The sequence below is a fragment of the Lonchura striata genome, chromosome 2 (assembly GCF_046129695.1).
Source record: "Lonchura striata isolate bLonStr1 chromosome 2, bLonStr1.mat, whole genome shotgun sequence".
Lineage (NCBI taxonomy): Eukaryota > Metazoa > Chordata > Aves > Passeriformes > Estrildidae > Lonchura > Lonchura striata.
Genome location: NC_134604.1, coordinates 77,335,479 through 77,355,651, shown reverse-complemented (window position 1 = coordinate 77,355,651; position 20,173 = coordinate 77,335,479). Strand labels below are relative to the sequence as shown.

The 20,173-nt window shown below is 39.9% G+C and overlaps 1 protein-coding gene across 10 annotated transcripts in view; it reads right to left on the bottom strand.

Annotated features, from left to right (window-relative positions):
- Positions 1 to 20,173, bottom strand: part of MBNL2 (muscleblind like splicing regulator 2) — a 106,126-nt gene that overhangs the window by 59,755 nt on the left and 26,198 nt on the right. For all 10 annotated transcript variants that reach the window (XM_021530291.2, XM_021530294.2, XM_021530296.3 and 7 more), the window contains exon 2: positions 8,078 to 8,920. In XM_021530291.2, coding sequence (XP_021385966.1) covers positions 8,078 to 8,251 — 174 coding nt within the window. In that variant the 5' untranslated portion in view covers positions 8,252 to 8,920. The remainder of the gene's footprint in view (positions 1 to 8,077; positions 8,921 to 20,173) is intronic.

Genomic DNA, 20,173 nt, shown 5'->3' with positions numbered 1-20,173 from the left:
GGGAAGAGGGGCTGCCCGTGACTGCAGAAGGAAAGAAGGCCTGGGTAACTCCGTACCCAACGGCATTGTCCTTTGAAAATGGAACTTAAGTTATAGCAAGGTGCACAGTTTTAAAATCTGGCAGGTCAGGTGGTGGCAGGTGATAGCAGTGACAACCAGGACAGCTTTGTGTTCTTGGTGCTGCTGCTGAGAAAGACAAATGAGGAAACAAAACAGGGCCTTGAAGGAGACACACAACTTTTGTAGCAGGCTATGTAATTAACTATGTAATGAACTAGTTCAACTTCTCTGCTCTTCACAGCCTCGGTCTGAAGGCAGAGATATGGGCAGCAGGTTAAGACTAGCTCCTCTGGGCTGACTTGATGGCTAGTAGCCCTCTACCACAGAGGCCAGCCCTTGGCTTAGCCCTGGCAGTTCACCGGGGCTCCTGCAGGTTAAGCACCACAGGTGGTTGGGATGAGTTGTGCCTCCACACTTTCTTCTGAGATAAATCAGAAATGTTCCTCTCAGCAGAGAGACAAACCCTAGCAAGGAACATGGTGCCCTCTGCAGTGATCAACATCCTTTTTTAAAAGTAAGATCTAAAAAAAAATTTAAAAGCTAAACACCATGTAATACAACAGCTAAGGGTTTATTGCAATTTCTCCCTTTACTGATTTAAGTCAAACTCATGAATTTTTAAGGGCATCAGCTCAGCAGTTGAGCTACTTGGTTTATAATTTTACCTTCCTTTTAACCCTTAGAAGCCAGAAGAGGTGTCATGGAAACAGCTGCATGAATAGATATGAGGGAGACAAACAGGAAAAAGGAAGTATTAAAGGAACTTGTGCCTGCTGAGGACTACAGGGGAACACAGAGTTTTTATCAAAAGACAAACAAGGACAGGTGATAAAATAAACAAGGAATACTAAGAGTCTCTAAGCTCAGAGATAAAGGAAAGGTCTTCAAAAAAAGCTTATCCATTTTTAAACCTCTTTTACCTCAATTTATGCAAGATGGTGCTGCCCAAATTTGTAGTTTCCACTTTTATTTAACGCAGTTCTTCCCTTTCCTTTGAATCGAATCAAGTTGCATGGCTGCATGACCACCTGAACAGAGATAAAAATGGGGAGCTAGCTGTGATAGGCCCAGATGTAACCACCTCTTTTTAGCAGCTGCTCACAGTTGCATGGATTGGGTATAAGATTAAATATAGTCTCAGGAAATAGAATGGCATAATTCGATGCAGCACTTTATTCAGAGTGCAAAAATTGCCATAACCTGAAGAAAGCAGGGCCTTTGAGAATTGTACCCATCCTGAGAACAGCATTTTCACAAAGCAGATTAAAAACCTTCTCTCATATGGCTTCCTTTGAACTCACCAGGGAGAAACATGCCCCTTCCAGAATGAAGTCAGTGGAAAAAACTCACCCAGTTTCATCCTTAGGACAATTCAGAGGAGAATCTCTTCTGTTTTCCAGCACAACACCCAGGAGATGGGAAGATTTGAAAAGAACAACAAAAGTTGGTTTCCATGCTCTACGTAATGAAGTTGTGGAGGTGGTTGCTGTACATGCTGAATGTGAGCATGGTTAAAGAGCAGGACAAATCAGCGGAAAGATGGTGACTGAGAGTTATTAGGTACAAGCACACCATGTCTGGCTCTCTGTGTCCCTGGGAAGCACATCCCTGGGAGCCAGCACAGCACTCCAGGAAGCCACTGTATGTTTACACATCACTTCCAAAGACATCCACTACCCAATACTTGGTCACTGGGCCAAATGGGGCTTTGATCGGCCCCAGGGTGGCCATTGATATTCTGAACACAGAGGGAGCTTACAGAGTTAATTCAATCAGAATTAATTCCACAGAGTTAATAGTTATCTAAAACTGGCCTTGATTGGCACTTTCTCTTCAAGCCCACACTTTGCAGTAACTCAAACACATGAAAACTTCTGCCAGGTAGTGTTCTCAGACTATGCAGAGATTATTGAACATTTTACAAGAAAAAACAGAGGTGGGTGAAAAAGGAAGTATGTACCAAAGTTGTTCTGCAGGAAGAATGAGACCTGGATTCTGTATCCTCCATCTGAAAAGTTACACCCTGCAAGTTCCACATCCCCAGAGCCCACAACTACTCAAAAGAGCAGCTTATTCCCTAACATCCTGCTGAAACTGGGTCACTGTGAAGCAAAGTAGGCAAAATTCACAGGCCCAGGAGGTATAAGCCAGTCTGTTGCCCAAGAGAAATTACTTTGCCCATTTCAGTCATTCTTTCCCACCCGCTGTGGGCAAAGTCCTTGAACTCACCTTGTCTTTGAACTCTGTCACACCATATAACCAAGTGATGGACAAAATTTCAGCCAGCTAGGACACTATAAACACTCATTTAAATGCTTTCTGCTATAGACAAACCTAGCTAAAATCCCCTTTCCATGATTGTCTATAGTCTGTTCAGAATGGTTCACCTGCCAAATGTGAGCAGGTACTACTTATTTCAAATTGTGAAATGATCCTGGGTGCCTGACATTTGTAAAACATTTAGAGACCCACAAAAGAATTACAGGAAGACAAATGACTACTTATTGCCTCCCAACTCTGAGCTCATTCTCGTAAAAACACCCTGCTCACTTTATAAAGCCTTTCCCCTGCCTTTTTTCCTGAATAAAGCTGAGGCCATATTAAGAAGATTATTTTCAGTTCCAGATCTTTCAACAGAGTGGATGTCCCTAAAATTTCTTTTCTTTTTTCCAGTAACCTTTTAACTTAAGCAAAGTTAGCACACGTCTGTGCACAGCGTTCAGTTACTTTTTTATTCTGTGATGCCAAATGAGACCAGATAGACATATTCTTAAAAGGCTTTAATGAAAATGCAGATGACCAGTTCACAGTAGTCTGCTGGCTCAGTAAATAGAAGAGTTTGAAGTGTTTAGGCACTAATGAAAAACTGGAAAAGCTATCTGGAGCCCTAGAGAAGCTTTTGCTTCCTTGTTACCACCACAAAAGTTGCAACAACAGTATCTTCAAGATACCACCTGTTATCTGTATTAACTTAGACAACATATCCTTCTAGTAGCTGACCTGCAAGAAAGGGTATAGATCTGAGTCAAGAAATGACACCAGGACTGAAAATTCAGATTTGCCTGCAAACGTAAGAGTTAACTCTAAGCAAAACGCACATGATTGTATTTTCTTATCTGCCAAACTCTCCCTTTTTCCCACTCCTAAATATCATCATTCATTTTAATGTGGTTTTTTTTTAATTATTCCAATTCAAATACAGCAAAGTGTTGCATGCCCTTGTCCTTACACATTAGATTATATATTGGCATTCCTTTGAAAGTATTTTGTTCTTTACTACTAACAGGGCAAGAAAGCCTTGAAAACAGACTTGCTTATAGTGTCCAACTTGGAGGGATTGAAATATGATATATTAAGTGTTATATATCTACGTTATTAAATTTTAAATCAAGCTACTTTAACCCAGGGAGAAGTATAAAATAATAAATGAAGTAGTTTCTGAAATTCAAACTTTTATGTTAGACAGGTCACTTCACTTCACAGACCCTCCAAAGGCATCCAAAGGGGAGCCTGTAAGGGCTCCAAAAAAGTTTCATGATGGTTACGGCAGCAGACGAGGCTCTGGCAGCACTTCCTCACCACTCTTTATCTTCCCACCCACCATCAGGGCTCAGGGCCCTGCCAGGAAAGGTCCCCTTCATTCACCTCCAGCACAGTGAACCAGACTAGCCTGGAGACACTTTCATCCTCACAATTAAGCTCACCAAGGTCACTTGCCAAGTACAGTTTTGGGTGTGTTTGAGTGACCACACTGGCGATCCAGTCATGTGGGGCTTCTGCTGGCTGGAGCCTCATTGCTGGCAGCACCATTGTGGCCATGTAACAGGCACACATCTGTCCAACTGCTACATCCACCATCCATGGGGTGCACAGGGGTGATGCATTCTCCTAAAACCCCACAAATGTCCTGCTCAGGACAGAGCAGACTCTGTCCTTCAGCAAAGAGGGAGAAACAAATGCTGAGCTGCCTCTCAGAAGCCCATACAGCAGAACCTGGCTTGAAACCAGCAGGTTTCTGGCCTGAATCTGACCCAGACTCATTAGTCTTTAGCTATTTCTGTCTAGCCTGGAGCATCTCACAGACGAAGGATATTCAGAGCCCAGACAGTCTTCCACAGTGAGCATTTTGGCTCCTCAAAGCTGTCATCAGTCCAATGGGTTGCTGTTGCAACTTTCGCAGGGTTTAAAGTCAAGTATTGCAAGGATAGGTATTGGAAGCCAAAAATGCCTTCCCAGTTAAAAGTAAACAAGGTCCATTAAATTTTGTTGACCTTTTACTTGGTACCACCGGAATTACAAATATACTTCTTTAATACAGGAAAATTTGGATAATGATGCAATTATGTTACTCCAGAAGGCCAGCCTAAGCCCACAGCACTGTCACTGGCAGAAGGGATCCAGTGCTCTGCTGGTGCCACATAGCCTTTTTCTCTTCTGCAGCAACTACAGCAACAACTTCTGTTTCCAACCTGGTACATTGCACAATCACAAAGACAGCAGTGGGAACACAAAGGAGGACATGGTATGACATAGAGGCAAGTGTCCCTGGCTGGGATTACATCCTTTGGTCCCAAAGCCAGCTTTTGGTAGCTGAGGAAAATCCTAAAACTATGAGAAAGTCTGTGTGAAGGTGCTTCTGGTCCCACAGTTGAGGTTGAAAAGGTCTTCTGGATGTTCATCTGGTCTAACCCCCTGCTCAAGCAGGGTCACCTAGGGAGAACTGCCCAAGAACTGTATCTTTCACAGTTTTTGAGGATCTCCAAGAATGGAGATTCCCAACCTCTCTGGGCAACCTGTGCCAGTGCTTACAGTGAAAAAGTGTTCCCTGATGTTGAGAGGTAACTCTTGTGTTTCAGGTTGTGCTCATTGCCTCCAGCCCTGTCACTAAACATCCCTGAGCAGAGCCTGGCTCTGTCCTCTTTGCACCCTCCCTGCAGGTATTTATATACATGGATGGGATTCCCCTGAGCCTTCTCCAGGCTGAACAGTCCCAGTTCTCTGAGACTTTCATTATGAGAGGGATACTTCAGTCTCTTCATCATCTTTGTGACCTTCCACTGGACTCTCTCCTGCAGCTTCCTAGTGGGGCTCTGGCAGTCTGATCCAGCTGGCAGATACTGATAGCATGCTCCCTTGTCTGCCCTGGAAATCTGGAAAGAAGATGGCATGCAGGGGAGCATATGTTCCTATCCAGAACAGGGACTCTTTTGATCAATCAGTGTGTAAAGAAAGTCTGCCTCAGAATCCTGTATCTTGTGTTTGACTGACTTCTAAGGGAGCAGCTGTAACTACCAGGCATCACGTAAATGTAACATAACTCCAGCACAGACTAAAAAAAAAGAAAATTGTCTTTTCTGGGTAGAAAGATGTTTATCCAGAGACTCAGCATAATTTATTTTTACAGCAGGTATACCAAACCAAGACAGTTAAAAGACTAACTCTCCAGAGCTTTAGATGCTATGTAAATAAATGCTAAATAATTGCCTGCATTAAACTGTGGTTCAATGTTCAGCAAGGAAAATAGGTCTTGTTTTTCTTAAATTAAATTCTGATTTTATCTATAATTCTAGACTATTCCTCTCGTTCATTTACATGAAAAGTCATCCCACTTGTTGAGTGCCAAAGCCTTATTCTGAAACTATGATTAGCACCAGTACTTCCAAAAGCTACATATTAAATAGTTTTATGTGACTAACCTAAAGTCCCTCAGCCAGCAATATGAGCAAACTGACCTAACCAAGCACACACATTCTTGCTGCGGGAATGTCAATTTACAAGCACTCTTCTGAGTAACTGAGATAATGACTGTGAGGGCACCAGGCAGCACAGCCCAGAGCCGTGCACCCGCAATGGTTCCAAACAGTTTCCTGTGCACATCAGGATCAGGTAACAGATGGAAATGCACAACTCCAACTCATGCTCAGAGCCAAGGAGCTGCAGTTGAACACACTGTCATCCCACTGTTAAATTTCCCTCAACCCGTAGCAGAGCTGGTGGGAAGAAACCTGTGCCTCCACCTCTGCTGCTTCAGGCCACAATCTGAATTCCTGCTATAATCCCATCTTTCCCAGCAATTTAACCCATTAGACTCAACTAGAAGATGCAAAATGGAAGGCACAGGTCATGCTCTCTTCTGCATGAAAGAGGGTGATGATGGGCAGTGGGACGGAGCAGTACCACTTCAGCCACCAGAGCTGGGCTGGAATGGGCTGACCCTTCAGGAAAGATGTCCTCCCACACTAGGTGAAAACACAGCTACTTGCTTTAACTACATTTTTTTACAGGGTTTTGGATTTCTCTCCACTGAGCAATGATGCTGGTTGTCAGTAAATTATCCACTGTGATCTCTCAGGATTTCTCTTCATGGTATTATTAGCTTAGTTTGTGACTCCAGTTTTTCTTTGCAGACAATAACCACCCCTGAACAAAAGTCTCCAGCTTGAATAGCTGGCAACTCCACTGTGACTGCCCAGTACTACCAGGGAGAGTGATGCTGTCCTCAGGGACCAAGGACAGGTGCATCACTGCTTTGGCCAGGATGATGCAGCAGCAGCACCTCCTTCACTGCAGAGCCACTGTCCTGCCAGCCCAGGGCCAACCAAGTCCTGCTGCTTATCTCCAGCCTCCCAGCCATGGACCCAAGACTTTACAACACATAAAAATAGTACATAAAAACCCCCTTCCACTGACCTGCTTTTTTTTTTGTAAAATCAGAGTATCGCCCACTTGCTGCAGACATTAGTCTGCTTCTTAAAAAAGAAAAATCCCACTGGCAGATAACCAATATAGAAGAACATCTCCAAAGAAGCTGTTACAGTTTATCGTGCAGTAATCCATGGATTAAGGTCATTAATAGACCTCTATGACATACTGCCATGACTCCAAAGGTGCTCTTCTGGCTTACAGCATAGATATACAAAATATAACCACCTCATAAACATTTCCCCTGAGATACTGTCTTCTAAATATTCAAAAGAAAACTAAAAAGGAGAAAAAACAAAAGCTAGATGCCTAATACAATATCTTGCATTGCATAAAAAAAAAGTTATAATGGAAATAAACCACCCTGACTTTTCTTATCTTTCAGATCGATATTTTCACAGTAAAAAAGTTGTTGGTAGCTGAAATTTTGATCCTCAGAGCTAAAATAACAAGCCCAGACATTCTCCCATGCCCAGAAGATAAAACCATAAGTAAAACTTCCAAAATGAAATCTGAAATTCTCAATTCTATCCTTCAATTATTTATATGAAACAAGCTTTTTCCTTCTGTTGACATGAGAACACAAATATATCATCATGGAAAACACTGTGTACTCCTCAAATCCCAGGAGGTCATTAATCTTCTTTTATGCAGTACATGAACTGTTTTCACAGAACTTTTTAAAATAGTTTTCTAAAGCATGCCTGGTGTCATTAGGAAGTCAGAAGCTAATGCCCTAACAATATAATTGCTAAAAATCCTCCAAAGAAAATAATCCCTTTGCTCCTCCTAAACTTATGTTCCTATCTGCACTATTCATACATGTAATTACCAATACTATTAATTTACCTGAGTCCCGGATACCAAGAGTAAACAACCCTTGTGTCAAATCTGAACTTATGGATAGACTTTTCTCACTTATGTTGATGTAAATGAAAAAAATCTGCACTCTTTCCATATGATTTGTTTCTTTAGGACTCTGGGAATGGCATAGTATTGTGCCACTGTGTATTTTCATTTACCAGGAAACAATTATAATTCATAAAATGTACTCAGGAGGATACAATTGTCCTACCAGCTGCAACCAATTCTGTATCCCACAGTCACATGCAATTTTTGTAAACAACATAGTGACATTTGAAAGAAAAAAAAAATCTTAGAAAGAAATCTTAAAAGCTTCAGTAAACAAACATTATGATAAACAACATTTGTTTCAATATACATCTTACCAAGAACGAATCATACATCATTTCCCATTTTACTTTCACTATGATGTAGTAGCATTTTCACTACACATGCAGCTTCTTTTTCTTACCTTTAAGGAATCAAAGCAGGCAATAACTCTTCCATTTTCAACCTGGCAACTTTTGGGGGGGTGTGCAAATTTGCATTCTTCATCAGAGCGTGAACAAGTTCCCCTCTGAAACTGCCTGCACACTTCTAATGTCAGCCATTTTGTGTCTCTTACGGGAGCAACATTCAAAGCCATGATGAGGAGCTGATTTTGAACTTGTAAGTTGCTGTCAGGTGAATTATGCTGAAGAAATTTCCAAAACTAATGACAAAGGAAGGGGGGCGGGGGGCAGGGGGAGGGAGAAGGAAGTCAGAAAAAAAAAAAACTTCAATTCTAATGGAAAAGAAAGTTAAAAAAAACAAGCAGTGGGGGACGATTAACAACGTCCAACACACACAAAGAAGAACAAGCAGAGAAAGTTTATCAGCAAGCAGTCACTCATCAATCATTAAGTCCCGCTTGTAGACTTTTGGCTGGGAAAACACATGCTCAGTTGCATTTCTGTCTGTAAAACACGTGGGTTTGTTGATTGTAATCACGGATGCACTGGTTTTAAGCCAAGGTCCATCAATGCAATGGCACTCCTTGATAGAATAGCAGTCCTCTGATGCTTGCTTGCCAGTATTGATCACACAAGAAAAGCAATGCAGTCATTTGTTCATGTCCCAGGAATAATAATAATAATCCTTTTTCTGCTTTCAGTTTCCCATCAACTAATTGGCAAATGGAGACAGCTGAGGTATCTTCTGCCAGGTGTAAGGTGAAGGCAATGTCTGGCTGGCAAAGACCGGATTTTGAGAACACAGGCGTAGCAGTCCTCGCTCATAAAAGTGACTTGGCAAAGGCACTTTTTAAGTCACTGACCTGACAAAACAAATACAGCATTAGTTCACATGCAACTCATTCAAATCAACATTATGAAACCTACAGTCCCTTTTTATCAGATATTATAAACATACAGCCAAAGTTCACTCTTAAAAAAAAAAAATAAAAATCATCCTCCTTTGTGAAGTTACACGTGATAGGGGAATAACCAGTTGAAACACGTACTGCAGTAATACTCCAGGCAGCAATCCAAAAGTTGGGAATTATTTAAATAGATGAATGTGGCAGACACAATAATTAGGCACACTAGTTGTGAAACAATTCAATCAAATGTGCTTAGTCTCCAAAACTGTATACAAGAACCCGTTTCCATTAATTTATCACTTGGCCCTTTAGACTGTGTTACTACATTGTAAATTGTTACTCATTACTTGTTCTTCCTTGGAAACAAGAATGGTAGTACTCTGCTCAGATTTTTTACATCTCCCTCTATTCCTCAAGAAAAAAGAAACTAAAAAATGGCATTCCAAAATTAGAGGAAATGAAACCTTCTGGTTTTATATAAATATAAAATGCAGACAATATAGTTAAGTTTTCCCATTAACCCAGAGGCTGTTCCATAAGGGCTTCATGAAAGGGCTCAACCAGCAAGTCACCATGCTCCAATGAGTCTTTTCTAATATAAAGCAGTCTTTATCTAAATATTCTTTTATTTAATTATCCTTTGTGTACCTCTGCAAATACATCCTTCACCATCAAAACATCGGATTCCAATATGGTACTTAAACTGTTTGAGGATTATAAAATTCCTACGATACTTTACAGAAAAACAGATATGAAAATCAAAGGGTTAGTGGCTAAAATTTTTATTCATATCTAACTATATTTTATACATAGATAGTGAAACCATGGACATGATGTTTCAGCTTCAAAGGAACACAACTTTTACTTTACAAATACCAGCCAGAAACAGTTGATGGATTATTTTTGTGCAGGAAAAAAGAAAAGGGGAAGGACTGGAATAAGTGAGATTTTAAAATACATCAATAAAAATAGTTCTAAAAACACTGTCAGCTTTTCCGTGTCAGAACAATTACCATTCTGTGCTTGGACTCACTGGTCGTAATTGAAGTCAGTATTTTTAGTTAAGTAAGAATTAATCACACCCAGTTTCAGGATCAGATCCCAGTTCTGACTCCTAGGTCTTCACATCAAAAGGGTTTTTATGCCTTCATTACTTCGTAGCAATGCTACCAGAAGAGATTTTACTATGTGACCAATACTAACACCAAAAATTCCTACTGCTAGCATGAATAAAGGCAAGGCAATGCTAATTGGTCAAAAATTCAGTTTCAAGTGCAATGCACAATAAGATAGGTCTGGATGACACTTAGCCTTACTTGGTCATAAAGAACAACAGGGTGCAAGAGAATAATTACATTTTTAAATAATTATACGCAATTATAGTACAGTACATAAATTACAAACTCCTCAAATTAAATATTCCATCAATTTTGACTGACAGCATCAATGAAAAATAAGATTAAGCTAAAAGCATAGAAAGAGGTGAGAAAATACTCATAACTGATGAAAAGGAAAGAGGAGGAGAGACAAGAAGAGCCTCTCTACAAGGGCTTGTTGAGCTGATAGCTTGTTGGGCTGATGATTTAGCTGGCTAAATGTAAAAGAGGAAATACTCTCCCTAGAGCCACACATTCCAATTCAGAAATGTCAGTAACGGTTTTCAGTAATAGATGTACGAGACATACGGAAATTTTGGGAAAAGGGTAAATGTTATACCGCATACTGCTGAAAGTCACAAGTAGTAATACTCTGCAGGGCTGCACACCATAAAATTGACAAAGCTGTTTCTCAAGTAGTAGGTGTTAAGACTGAATAAAACCAGACACAGCACGTGGCAGCAAAGCAAACAGCACACAGGATAGAAATGGCAGCAGCCATGGTTTTCAAAAAGAAGCACACAGCAGAATCACAAGAAGATTTGTGAGACTACAGCAAGAACTCGTACCAAAAAGCATTTGGGTTGGAGGGTAGAAGAGTGAAACACAGTATCACCCTGTTTCTTACCCTCACACTGCATGAAGATTTTCTAAAGGAAAGGAAGCATGAAAAGTTTGTCTGAAAAATCCGTATCTTGTCAAACATAACAATGCCACGTGATTTCTCAAGAGTCATCAAATGCCTCAGGAGTTTCTACTGGTAAACACTTGGGAGACAGAATGGAACTGAGTCCTTTCTGAAGGAGGTCATGCTTTCAGCAAGAGGCAAATTCAAACATGGTGAAGATAGAATAATTTGGAGTGCTTCATCCCTATCACTTAAATGACCTATGTGTTCACAACCACATGCTAGGCAGCTGTCATACCTCCTCTGCCCATCACCTGCACCAGGAGGATGAAGGAAGAGATGCCACCTTGAAAACCTGAGTATGAGGGATGCAAAATGAGGAGAAGGGAGAGAAAAGACAAAGCAGAGAATAAAATTACTCTTTCTTGGAGAAGTCAAGATAAGTGGAATTCAACATATGAGGAAAGTCCTCAAGAGAAGGAAAAAAGGGGAGGGGAAGGTAGGAAAAGGAAATGGCTGATTGTGAAACAGAAAGGAAGGGAGAGACTTCATAGGAAATGGAAGATAGATGGAGAAAGGTTGTGAACAGTGGAAGAGAGAGGTACAAGAGGAAATTCTAGGAAGAAAGCAGAGGAGACTGTGGTTGCAGGGAAAAAATCCAGCAGTTTGAGTAAACAGGGAAGTAAATAAGGGAAATGAATGGAATTTAAATAGGAAAATATAACAACAGTAACAACAATAATCCTCAATAAAATGCCTGCCAGGTCACACGCCATTATTAACATCATAGCTTACCCTGACCTTGTGTGTTGCAAAACCCACCCATCTGGAGAAAACCAGTGGCTATGGGAAATGAAAACTCTGCTCTTCTTCACACTATTTCTAATTGTGTCCCAGCATACCAGCCAAAGTTAGCTATCCTGCCAAAACCAATGGTACCTCAGAATACTTTGTTTGCTTGATGGTTTTGTTTAGTTGTTTTGTTATTATTATCATTAATGATCCCAGCTCAAGACAACACTCCACACTGTAGCTAAACAAACTATTAAAACTTACAAACAACTTAGCTGCAAAATATTCTTACTGACTTTCTGAAGGTGAATGAAGTACTCAACATAAGAACAAATTTTTTGCCTTTTTACAACTATTATTGTTTATTTTCAGTCTCTCACACAGTTGAATCAATGGAATTGATAAAGAATGCACACTTAAAAATGCAGTTTTTTGTAGGTTATGTGAAATGAAATTCATGGACATGTATTTGTAAAGGCTATTTAGCTTTGGATCCCTTTTAGGATAATCACTTTCCTTTTGCAGAAAACTAGCAAGGCATACGAGTAGAAGGCCTTTGTCATGATTAAGAAAAAAAATTCTTTTCATTATTAAACAAGACAAAGCACACAGACATTAGAAGCCCACAGAAAAAGTTCTCAAAGAAATATGGGGCAGACAGCCTCATCTTTGGGAATGGCAAGTGAATACAAGGCCCTGCCCTATTACGAACCAGTTGGACCTTTCAGACGGAAAATAGGAGCTGTAAAATATGAGGTGCTTTGGTACAGTAGTTTTACTTATCAACCAGATTATGTGGCAATGGGTTATGCAGTAGCTGTCTAATGGTGAAGCTGAGAATTCCTGAACATGCTTCAGTAGATACATGTAGGAATGAGCAAAGACCTCATCTTCAAAAGTCATCTCTGCACGTGATGACATCCAGTAAAGGAGCACAGTCTTCTACATGGTCTCACCACAGATATCTAGAGGAACTACTAAGTCCACTCAAAATGTGTTAAAACAGTTTTACACTCTTTGAGGTTTAAACACTATGTTTTATTCATTACATTAAAATCTTCAGTAAGGGATGTCAACACTGGGGCTCAATTTGTTGCTCCTACTGTCAAAATTTATCAATATGCTCCATATATTTCTTCAATAAATATACCAGAAACTCAAGAATTAAAAAGTTAGAAAACCCTCAGTTGTTAAAGGGGACTTAAAGGGGGACTGCACAGTTTGAAATATATAAGCTTTTCTTCCCCAGACAGATGTATTAAATATACTTAGCCAAGTACAAGTTTGATAATTTGTATTATTATACAAGTTTGATAATTTGTAAACAATGCTCTGTTTTACAAACAAGGAAACAAACAAAAAAAAAAAATTAAAACACTCCCCAAAAACACACTATGCTGTGAGAGGAAAGCAAGTTGAGCCTTCTCTAGGTCACTAGCAGGGAGAAATGTTGATTTACAGACTGCTGCCCCAATTCATTTAAATACATGAACTCAGGTGGGAGAAAACTCACCTTCAGTACCTATCCACAGCCACCACAACTGACCGTCTGGATACTCCAGTGCCAACACAACGTATTGAGAACTTATTCAAACCCAGCATACATATACTGCCACTCTTCAGAGACAAACTGTTTTCTTAGCCAAATGTAAGATCTTTTTCAGGAACACCAAGATCAACTCTCTAACCTCAGGGAAACAATACTGCACAATTTTAAGCCTTTGGCCCAAAACAGATTGCTTCTACAACTTTTACCCATTTACACATAAACAAAAGCTCATGGTGCTTTCTCCCAGAAAATCATGTTCATAGTCTTAAATTTCAGAAACTTTTTAACAAAGAAACAGTAACAATGATCCTGCAGGAGACACCAGGCCCAAAGAACTTCATGTCAAAATTTTAAGGTCTGGATGGAAGCTGGAAGCAGCAAAAAACAGGCTCTCTACCCTTAGACCATAAGCATCACTAGCTTCACATTCCACAATACAAGTTCATGAACCAGCAGTGTCTTGACCACATACTACTTTAACTCAGATTCTCATGATGCTCCTTCTTGTTCTGGAAATAAAGTGATCTCTAAGAAAAAAATAATTTAGCCACTTTTTCAGCCCGGACTTACTAGTTTTGAATCAGAGATTTTACCTGGGTCAGATGATGTGGGACAAAACACAACCATCTCCAGATGCCTCAGGATATCTGAAAACACAGATTAACTAATGTGCCCCAAATGTGCCCCACTCCACAGATGCATCTTCAGACTACTAACAAGAACTGTGGTCCTTCAAAAAGATGCTGCTTCTTCAGCAGTTGACCTATTTGCAAAGGAAACTTCCTTTGATTTCATTATGTTTACAGACAAAACCAGTGGAAAGATTCCTTGTATAAGTTTAACACATAGGAATGCTTCTGTAACCAGATCAAGTTACATATCCTGAACGTTCACAATGGAAATACAGATATTTGAAGACTGACAACTACTAAACCCTCACCCTTATTCCAGGAAAAGGCATTCATATCCCACTAAGTCATACCTCTTGTTTGCAGCTGCATAGTGGGCTCCACTTTCAAATCATTCAAGACACATACATATGTTTACAAGACACTGGCAGGTGCTTTAGTCCAAAAGATGGTGGAACTTTGCTTCCATTTTTCAACTAAACCTCATATACACTCTTAAATGTCCTCTTTCGCTCATTGTTTGTGCTTTAAATAGCATTCAAGGCCTCCAAGCAGAAGATAAGCTGCCCACTAAAGGACAGCCACGACCCCATAAAGCTCACTCCACTCTTGCTTTATATGCCAGCTACTTGCCATTTCCTTGACTCCCCTGTGAAGTTCTCCCTTAAGCTGCCCCAAACTCCCTGCTGAGGAAAGCAAGACTGCAGCTTAATCCCAAGATGAATCCATGCTGATCTGCCTCATCAGGTGCAGACTAACACAGCAGCATAATGCCCTCTGCCTCACATGTGCCAACTCAACAGAGACATGGCCACCTGCTCAGCTCCCACTCCTGATGGAGCAGGGAGCAGAGCAGGTAGCACAGGGCACCCCATCTGCAGCAGGTCTGGCTCCTCTTTGCAAGCACCTCTAGCTACAGTGCTGTATCCCACAGGACATGCTCTCTGTCCCTGGAAAGCAAGGCTGCCTCTCAGGCACCACAAGCTAATTTAAGCCTATTCCCCACTAGCCAATACAAAGAGGATCCTACATCAAAAGTTGCCAACATGAATTAAATAAAAAATAATTTTACAGGCAAATAAGGTGACAGTCAGCATGCTTGTTAATCACACTTGAATAAACTACATCTTAAAGAAAGAACATGGTGGATAGGTTTTCTCATCTCATCAGCATTCCAAACTAGGAAAACAGGACCAGAAGCGATGCATCAGTATAGAGGTATCATTCATCAGGGAGTACTATGCCAGCTTTGTGTTCTTCTATTTAAACCAATTTCTAATATTCATATTTTTTATATGTAGCCTTATACTAGATATCTACTAAGACTGGACAATGCACAGTACAGTTTTAGTGTCTGTATAGTTACATAAAAAGACAGCATTAAAACCAGAATCAAGCTTTTGGCCCTCCTCCCAACTACTGTGGAGTGACAAATAACAGTAATCCCTAAATTCAAGAAACAAGAGAAAATAGGACAGGTTTCCATGAAACATCATCCACTCTTTGATAGCAAATATGAATGGGAAATCTTTCTGTCACCATAACAATTTTAAGAAGAGCTATTCAAGTACAGTAAAGCATGCATAAGTTCTTCTATAAATTTCAAACAAAACTTAAAAACGTTTCTTTAATCACTTTCAGGGTTTTTTTTCCACTTTGAGATGTGTTCCCATGTGACACTGAAGAAACCAGTATTGCTCAAATGAGGAAAAAGACAGAACTGCCATATGAGGGAAGCAGCCCACTTGTTTGATCAGGTAGCTGGTAGCCAAAAATACTAAAATTCTAACCCTGGGTCTTGTATTAACTCAACATGAAGCAGCTCAAGTCAGAAGTGTCAGGATGTAGAAAAAAGACATTATTTATTTTATTTGCTTGACTTGGAGATCAACTATTGCAACATCTCTCTGCCTGTTATACAACCAGCGATGAATACTTGTGAACTGTAATTCAGATGAACACTTTACACAGAGACAATCCTAACTATTTTAGTTAAGCTGACTGAAGTCCAGGCCAGGAACAGACTAGAAAACACCAGTCTGCTTTATTTAAACTGAGCATGACCTTCAAATCAGTTTTGCTAAATGAGCCGTATTTTCCTTGTCAAGATCACTACTGTGCCAGGTTCAGGCTTTTTAGTACGTCCTCCACTATTTACAGCATGGCAATGAGCTTCTTGTTAAAACCTGCCGCTTCCCTTTGAAGCTGGCTTTACCATATAATAACACTAATGTCCTTTGTCCCCGGGGAAGTAGGTGAGGAGGAAGGTGCACCACAGACTGTGAAACAACCTACACGGCCTGGGACCTTTTCAGCAACCCACTGTACTACTTTGCTAATGGACCGTGAAATATTTCTGCTGAACTTTAGGTCAGTGGATGACTACAGCCCACAAGAGTATTTTCTAAAACCAAAGTGCTTCAAAGTCATGCTGGAAAAACTAATGCTTATTATGCTTCAGTTAAAATGCAATTGAAGAAAAGAGTTTTCTTCTTCTAGCAAACTACTTTTGGTTTCATTCTGCTCCTCCTCTCTTGGTTTGTACCTTCTCACAGTTATTAACTTAAACTCTTTCTAAGTACAAATGAATCTGATTTTTATCCTGTGTGTATGAATTTCATACACAAAATTTTGTTCCCACCTTGACAAGAGGGCAAAAGCAATTTCTGTTTCTGTGCCTCGGCAAGCAGAGTTAATCATCCCCAGCAGCAATGACGTTACCACTTGGCCTCTTGTGGACACAAATGTTTTGCTTGTGGCAGAGCGCAGCATGTAATAACTATTAATCAAACCCAATTCCCCAGGATAGGGTACCCCAGTGCATTAGGAGCTTCCACTCACACCCAGCTGCAGACATGCATTGCATTTACGTTTTTTTAGGACTGTAAAATATTTATAGAAAAGTGTGCTTATGTACTGTGAAATTTTTACAGACTGGCATGGAGGGAACGTGTGATCAAATGACTGTTCTCACCTGCCAAAGGACCGATAACATGCTGTTACACAGGAGCACAATCTGAAAGAGCTCAGCCTCTTGTAAATTTTCTATTTTCTCTAGTCCAGTTTTGCTCTAAGCCAAGAAGGCAGAACTCTTGCTAAGGTATTTATTTATGTGACAAACAGCATCCCTTTGCATTGAAAGACAAAGATAAGTCTGCATAAACCAAGGACTGTATGTAAATTAATGCCATGTTGAATTCACAAGCTGCACGTTTTAAGATGGCCAACAGCATTATTAATAATATACTCCAGCAAATTACCCAGCTCTGGGAAGTTGCATGGCACATCCAAACCAAGCTCCTAAGGTGAGGGCAGCAAGAACACTACCTAATAATGTTATTAACTACAACTGCCTCTTAAGTGCTAAACCTATTCTGCTGAACAGATTTGCTACACTAAATTCAAGCTGCATCACTGTTCTGAGAAAAAATACCTGCATTCCTGTGCCATTTTCTCCACCTTTTACCCGAGTACAGGATAACAACACACAAAAGCATGACCTTAGCAGATGAGCCAAAGAGTCCATCTTGCCCAAAATTCAGCCTGCAACTATCACTTACACTAGATGTTTTCAGAAGAGTGCAGAACCAGGGCAAGCAGGGCATGATTAATTTCCATGAATTTTCTCCCAACAGCCTGTAACTGATGTCTTTGTATTTAATAGGTCTTGCTGAATTTTTCTTCCACGGATTTCCTCAATCCCTTTTTCAAATGCTGCTCTGCCAGAAATGTCCTTTATAATGTGCATGAAAAGTGGGATACCAAGAGTAAGCCTGTCTGGCTCTCACAATTGTTGACTAAAGCATAGAATCTTAGAACAGGAGCATGGGTATGGAAAGAAACACTTCAGGACTTTGGAGATTCACGAAAATTTGAAAACCACACTTGGAACTGGAGACTAAGATGACTGATGACAAAACCCTTCAAGAGAGTCTGTGTTTTTCCACCCATACTCCTGAATGTGTTAAACTAAAAGCTCTAGGAAAAGTGGAGCTTGAAGAAAAACTTTTAAAACCTACCACAAGAGGAAGAAACGCAAAGACCCCTTCCTCTGCACGCCAGAACACTCCCAGAAGCAGGGATATTTCTTAGCAACCCAATAGAGAAGGAAGAAAACCTGAGAGCATGCCTAAAGGAGCCTAAGCAAGCCATTCTAGCATTCTACCAGACCCAAAGCATTTCACAAGCATCTCAAACATATTTTGGAAGAAGCAACTTATCACAATGGCAAAGTGCTTGTGGCAGGGAAAAGAAAAACCTCAGTAGTGTCAAGAGGGTTGCCCAAGCAAGCCTTGACCAGAGTCCATTTTATCACAAGGATTCAATTCCCCTTTCACTCCATTAGTAGAGTGCACATAACACACAACACCAGTTTTATTTACTTCCAAAACTAAAGAAATCCTCATGAAGCAGAACATATTCCAGTGCTTTACTGCTTAAACATCTCACAGGACAAAGTCTGCAAAGCCTGATTAGGTGCCTATGCCAGAATACTTCATATATTACAGCAGTTAAAGACAGAAGAGCAACCTAACTTTAAAGTCACCTATAGAATAGTAGATACTTAAATTAAAAATCTTCAAATATTATTTAAAAAATATTTTTAAATAGTGTTTTTATACTAACATTCAGACAGCAGCTGAAATCTCCCATTAAAAGTCATTTTTTCAAAGACCTTTCCCAGTTAAGAAAAAACAGAAATGGGGGATTTAGCATGGCCTTGAAGAAAAAAAGGTAGTATTTAGCAGGTTGGTCTCTATTGGTCTCTTCTGCAGGCATGTTGCCTTTTTATGTTGTAAACAGAGATGGCTTCCTGCCTGATTATCTTTGGTCCTCCAAGGTAAATAAAGAAAATATTTAATCATGTTCCATGTGAAGATGCCAGTAAGCAACTTCATTTTCAAAATTCATGCATTTGTCCACAAGAAAAAACAAACAACAAAAAACCCTAAACAAGACCAATATATAAAACTTCAAAGTCTACCTGTGTTGTATTTGACAATATATAATGCAAGCTCATTCTTTCTGAAATAAAATAAATTTGCATTTAGTGAACCATGCTTCAGCTGTCAAATAGCTATTACAGGTTCAGAAAGAGAATGCTTTTCCCCTAGAACTGTTTTTTGCAACTGGTGGCAGAAAAGAAAAGAACAGCTTTTCTCATGTGACTTGCATCTTCTGGTGAATGTCAGTATTCCTGGAAGCCTTGAATACTTCTATTTAGTCCTGAGGCAAATAATAGGGCTACAACTGGAAGGAGTGCATAATAAACATCTGCAGACATTGCCTACCAAGTAAATATTTTTTTTTCCCCTGAGCTCCAGGATGAGGAATTTTGGGTGTGCAGTACTGCTACTGACCTTCCTTTTTGCTTGAGCACCAATTAAGAAGCACTGACCCAACAAAAATGGGTCATATCGATCTGTTGTTTTGATTTGTGTAACATGTCTCCCTCAGTCCAAAAAGCTCACCACCCGTTGCCACTTGAAGAAAGTTACTTTTCAACTCAGTTTCATTTTAGAGAGCAATTTTTATTTTTTTTTTTTAATTCATAACTAAGAGGAGATAAAGTAACTTAAACACAGAAAAGCTACACAGAAATAAACTCAGAAATTTTAACGGCCTAGAGTAAGGACATTGGACGAGTTCATACTCATTTTTCAACCATGTGTATAGTTCATTTGTCTGTAATAGTAAGAGGACATAAAGTACATTCAGGTTTCTGTAAGGGAAAAATATCCCAAACCACAACAAAAAACTCCAGCCAGTATCTTTGAAAAGCAGCTTCAATATGTAGAGTCTTTGTTTTAATTTCTCTTAGTTTAAAAGATGAAAAGGGAATGGATTTAAGCAGCCATACTGACAGTTTAGGCAGTGTTAATCTATGTCTTAGAACCAGGCACATCCTCATCTTAAATCCAAAATTTTCTCAATATTCAAATTAAAGCCTCTATTTTAACTCAGCTATTTATTGTGACAAGAGCAGTAGGAAAAACAAAGTCTTTAAAACATTGAAAAATCACGCTCTTTCATGCTTTGACCTAATGAATTGCAATGTTTTGCAGTGAAAACTGAACAGATTTCCTATAAATGATTTGACAGAGCCCTCTCTTCCAGACCTTTTTCTACTATCTCTGCTTACCTGCAGAGATTTCTCTCTCCTGCTGGCAATGGCAGAACAGGTAAGCACAGCCTGGCATTCACCAGCACTTCCAAAGCCATGGAGATGCTTCT